A 5,770-nucleotide genomic window follows, 5' to 3' on the forward strand; every position below is an offset into this window, starting at 1 on the left:
GTCTGCTCTTCCAAAAAGAGAAGTATTGCCAACCACGAATTGACGTTGACACATTTAAATTGACCAATCTCTTTATCTGACACTTCGTTTTAGCCGAAAGGTGAATATTGGGGGCTTACACCACTATATATACACCTGCACAAGTACATCCATCTCACACAGACACTGGTCAGACACTGCTTGCGTTGTCTGAAGTTCACACTCAAACATACAAAATGGTGAGTCATGACAGATTGAAGATCAATTTTGTTTTATTTTAAATACATTTCATGTTGTTTTATTCCTATTCATTCTGTAGCTGAACTTTTCTCCTAATTACGACATTGTAGTTGATTGCACGTAATTGATGTTTTCCTAGATCTCCCTGGATAATGACATCAACCAGCACTTCCAGGATGCAATTGATGTGATTCAACGGCACTCTGACAATCCGTATTGTGATACAGGTAAACTTACACTTCAACACTCATGCCAGAAAACCAGATTTAAATCTGAACGCTAACAATCACCATCATTATATTACGCACAGACATTATTGTTTATACTTTCTTTGTATTGAGCATGTCTGAAAAATGATTCAATACATTTTAGTTGGTTAGTTCTGGCAGTGAAGACTGTATTGAATGACTATATTTTCCTCCCTCTACTTAGACTATAAGTACTTTGAGCCTCCAACGCGATCGAGCATAATGTGCTGCTACCCCATCACCCACCCTTCTGATGTGCCAGGTCCATATGACTGGAATGAGCAGACGGTGAGTGTACAGAACAAGTGGTTGTATTTTACCAATTTAGTACTATTGACTGACTTCTCCAAGTTTGCACAACTGTGATGTATGGTTACAGTACATGTATGTGTCATGTCCCATGTGGATGTGACTGACCTGACCAGTTTCTCTCTCCTCGTCCTGCCAGTCATGGCCTCATGTTGTTCCTTACGACTCACTGGGTCCATCTGTAACTGTGGAGTACCCCCAGTTCTACTCCATCGCACCGCCACCGAGGAACGGCAAAGGTGAGCAGTGTTTGGCCACCAGTGATGAGTGATGACAATGTCTGTAAGAGATGTGAGAGTACAACTACACACGCTAGAATTGAACACGTTTCTAATACTTTGGTATTCTATTACTTCAGATTTTTGATTGCCAAGTATCAAATTGACATCATTACAACTCAATCTCTGCCTGTTTATGATTTTATTATAACTAAAGTCAACCTTTTAATCTCATCAGGTCGCAAGAAGCTGCGTCTTTATGAGTACCTGCATGAGGCTCTGGGCGATCCCAACATGGCTGACTCCATCCAGTGGACGGACCGTGGCAGCAGCACCTTCCACTTCATCTCTAAGAACAAAGAGAAGTTGGCCGAGTGCTGGGGCAAGCGCAAGGGCAACCGCAAGACCATGACCTATCAGAAGATGGCACGGGCGCTGCGCAACTACAGCCGAACGGGCGAGATCGTAAAGGTGCGCCGCAAACTCACCTACCAGTTCAACCCGTCGATCATCCAGAGGCTTGGGGGCATCAGTCACGTTATTCCCCCCGCCGGGCACCCCGAGGCTGGCCACCCTGGGCGGGAGGTGCTCCTCCACCAGCAGCATGCCCCAGCTGAACAGGCTTACTATGGCTCTGCTGCTGCACCTGACTGGCACAGCTGGTATGGACATTACTCCCTCCAGGGAGACTGTGATCTTGCCACAAGCTTCACTTCATCCACAGTCACCAAGGTATGAACTCAGGTAATGTCACTGTGGAAAATAACAGAGGTTAAAAGCAGCTTTAGCTAGCTGTCAATTCATACTGCTACCCCTGCATACTTTTGCGGGGGCCTACAACTGGGGCTTGTTATGCAGCCATTGTGTTATGGGTGTCAGGAAACGTAACAGTCATGGTAAAGAAAATTTAAAAATGTTTACTCTCCGTTAGTCAGCACCTTATGCCGTTAAAAAGAAAATGTAATGACCATTGATCAGGTATTGTGGATCATTGAATATGTAAATAATGAAAATATATTCACTTTTTTTACCTATGAGAACTGTGAACCAGCTATAAGCATTCGGTGTGGGTACTGTACATGTAAAGGGAAAGAATTACAATGACGGTTTCAAATAGGAACATGTATTACTGCATGCCATTTTGTAAATAATGAATTGAAATCCTTTGTATCTCACACACGTTGATGTATTTTAATAAATCACTTTTGTATAATTTGTATTTGTACTGTGTATACGGTTTTATTTTAGGCAATGAATTATTCAACACTGCATCAACACTGCATCAACACTGACTTCATAACTGACTTCATAACTGTGCCGTTCTTGCTTACCTAACAATTGTGAAAATTTCATGAGTTCCAACAAGTGTCCCATCCTTGTTGTGTCCTAGGAAAAAAAAAGAGGCAAAAAAAAAGAGAAAACCATGAACTTTGTTGAATGAGCCAAATATGTCTGCTTGTGCAACGGCAATAACAACACTGTCTACCCCTCACTCACAATTCCCCATCAATCCACACTCTGTAAGACATGAACACAAGGTGTATCGCTATCCCAAAAGGCAAACCATTGTGATAAGTGCTGTTTTCCTGTCAAGAGAGCCCATGGCTGCTCTTATCTTGCCCAGCGGTGAGGATGTGGTCAGTCCTGGGAGACAGTGCTTCTCTGGTGGTGGGCTTTGTGGGGTGGTGGTCATTGTTCCTGTGGTGAAAGTTTATTACGGTAGCCTAGTTGTGGTGAGTAGTGCAGGCCAGGCGATAAGCAAGGCAGCCCCAACTGGCTGTCATGTTGCGGAGGCATAATAAAAGCCTGGGTGTCACACAGTTCCTTCATGCATTTCATCTAACACACAACTCTGTGAAAAACCTGGGATCAGGACCTGTGACTGCAGCAATCTACGTGCATCCGACAACGATGGTAAATATGAGACCGTTATAAGCTTAAGGATAACTGCACTGTGATGTATATTGACGTCACACTTTCAAACTGAACTGTATGTGTGAGTCTGCTGTACAATTTGAATTGGTTTTCTTTGTCAGAATTCTTTCGAAGATAACCAGACAGATCTGGAGGTGATTTTGGACTTTCTGGAGGAACACTACAGACAGGGCACTGGAGATGGCGGAGAAAAAGGTTATTCTCTATTAGCGTTATGATTTACACAAATAAATGGATTATTGTATATTTTTAATGCCACCTCTTTTTCTACACTATTGCAGTGGGAGGTGTCTGTGCTTTTCCTACACCCGTGACAATGGAAGGAAACGTTGGTGAAACTTGTTGTGATCACTGGTGCCATGAGGAAAAGGTACGCATTCAATGATATTTTTTATTTATTTTACCTTTATTTAACTAGGCAAGTCAGTTAAGGACAAATTCTTAGGCCTAGGTACAGTGGTTTAACTGCCTTGTTCAGGGGCAGAACGACAGATATAAGCCTCCCCATGATGCTTAGGTCAGCCTGTCATAGACAGCACTTTGATCTGTGAAAGATACACAGTATAGGGCTATAGTTTATTGCGTGATGTTCTGCTTGTTTTTCAGGCTATGCAATCACACGGTGGCTACACAACAACACTACTGGACCAAAACAACACTACACCGCCTGAGAAAGGGACAGACCACACATTGCCACATACTATGCCAGCAAGACCAGCACCCACACACCACACTGGACCTGGTGAGAGAGGCAAGTTCCCTTTTTGTGGTTAGTAGATACTGCCACTGGAGCTCATGCTGCCCTGAGGGACCAATGCCTAAAGAGACCTGCCTTTAACTGTAAAGGACAATGGTCCCATACACCGCTTATCTCTGTATGTTTTACATACATATCAAATGAGCTAAATGTTTACAACTTTACCACTGAACACCATCACAGCTGGTCATCTCACAAAGGGATTTTTATTATCAATTATGACGGGATATTGTTAACCGCTCCACTCTATCTTATCATTGTTACTGTGGTTACAGGTAGAAAGGTGCGTCTGTTTCACTTCTTATTTGAGATGCTGGAGAACCTTGGCATGGCCCACTGTGTTTCCTGGGTGCCAGCGGCAGCAGACGGAGTGTTCCGCTTCTCTTCCCGGAACAAGGAACAGGTAGCAGCACTCTGGGGGCAGAGGAAAGGCAACAGGAGGCCCATGACCTACCAGAAGATGTCCAGGGCGCTGAGGAACTACGCCCGGTCTGGAGAGATCTTCAAGGTGAAGAAGAAACTGACCTATCAGTTCAGCAGAGCGACCTTGAGTGCCTTGAGGAAGTGCCATCAGGGAAAACTGTAAAGGACACATTTTCACATGAAAAACTGTAATCTATTGTAAATATCAATCATCAATTCGATCATCATCAATTCAATCATCAATCATTTGAAGACTGACTTGATTTAGTCTGTCGATTTGTATCAGTAGCTAGGCCTGCTGTGTGAGATTTTACACAGACAGAGGTATATGACTGGCATGTAGTGTAGGATTTTGCTATAGGATACTAAACTGACTGTACAAAGCATTAAGGACACCTGTTCTATCCATGACAGACTGACCAGTTGAATCCAGGTGAAAGCTATGATCCCTTATTGGTGTCACTTGTTAAATCCACTTCCATCAGTGTAGATGAAGGGGAGGAGACAGGTTAAAGAAGGATTTTTAAGCCTTGAGACAATTGAAACATGGATTGTGTGTGTGTGCCATTCAGAGGGTGAATGGGTAAGACAAAATATTTAAGTGCCTTTGAACAGGGTATGGTAGTAGGTGCCAGGCGCACCAGCTTGTGTTAAGAACTGCAACACTGCTGGGTTGTTCACACTCAACAGTTTACTGTGTGTATCAGGAATGGTCCACCACCCAAAGGACATCCAGCCAACTTGACACAACCGTGGGAAGCATTGGAGTCAACATGGCCAGCAACCCTGTAAAACGCTTTCGACACCTTGAAGGGTGCAACTCAATATTAGGAAGGTGTTCCTAATGTTTGGTATAGTCAGTGTATATGTGCATAATATATGTATAAGTATGTATAATGGCACACACACACAATCCATGCCTCAATTGTCTCAAGGCTTAAAAATCCTTCTTTAACCTGTCTCCTCCCCTTCATCTACACTGATTGAAGTGGATTTAACAAGTGACACCAATAAGGGATCATAGCTTTCACCTGGATTCAACTGGTCAGTCTGTCATGGATAGAACAGGTGTCCTTAATGCTTTGTACAGTCAGTGTAGTATGTTATAGCAAAAGCCTACACTACATGCCAGTCATATACAGTTGAAGTCGGAAGTTTACATATATCTTAGCCAAATACATTTAAACACTGTTTTTCACAATTCCTGACATTTAATCCTAGTAACAATTCACTGTCTTAGGTCAGTTAGGATCACCACTTTATTTTAAGAATGTGAAATGTCCGACTAATAGTAGAGAGAATGATTTATTTCCTATTTTATTTCTTTCATCACATTCCCCGTGTGTCAGAAGTTTACATACTCAATTAGTATTTGGTAGCCTTTAAATTGTTTACCTTGGGTCAAATGTTTTGGGTAGCCTTCCACAAGCTTCCCACAATAAGTTGGGTGAATTTTGGCCCATTCCTCCTAACAGAGCTGGTGTAACTGACTCAGGTTTTAGGCCTCCTTGCTCGCACACGCTTTTTCAGTTCTGCCCACAACTTTTCTATAGGAATGAAGTCAGGGCTTTGTGATGGCCACTCAAATACCTTGACTTTGTTGTCCTTAAGCCATTTTGCCACAACTATGGAAGTATCCTTGGTGTCATTGTCGCCAAACC

At 42.9% G+C, this 5,770-nt stretch overlaps 2 protein-coding genes across 3 annotated transcripts; both read left to right on the forward strand.

The window, feature by feature from the left end:
- The first annotated feature begins 51 nt into the window (after positions 1 to 51).
- Positions 52 to 2,209, forward strand: spic (Spi-C transcription factor (Spi-1/PU.1 related)). Of its 2 annotated transcripts, NM_001140869.1 has the most exon segments (6): positions 157 to 218; positions 359 to 446; positions 652 to 755; positions 916 to 1,015; positions 1,233 to 1,506; positions 1,591 to 2,205. In NM_001140869.1, coding segments are annotated over 6 exon segments (711 nt in total). In that variant the 5' UTR covers positions 157 to 215; the 3' UTR covers positions 1,733 to 2,205.
- A 1,633-nt stretch (positions 2,210 to 3,842) lies between these two features.
- Positions 3,843 to 4,509, forward strand: spi2 (Spi-2 proto-oncogene). The gene has a single exon (XM_045722557.1). The coding sequence runs from the start codon at positions 3,997 to 3,999 to the stop codon at positions 4,270 to 4,272; it is 276 nt and encodes a 91-aa protein (XP_045578513.1). The 5' UTR covers positions 3,843 to 3,996; the 3' UTR covers positions 4,273 to 4,509.
- Positions 4,510 to 5,770: the final 1,261 nt, after the last annotated feature.

The sequence above is a fragment of the Salmo salar genome, chromosome ssa07, assembly GCF_905237065.1.
Source record: "Salmo salar chromosome ssa07, Ssal_v3.1, whole genome shotgun sequence".
NCBI lineage: Eukaryota > Metazoa > Chordata > Actinopteri > Salmoniformes > Salmonidae > Salmo > Salmo salar.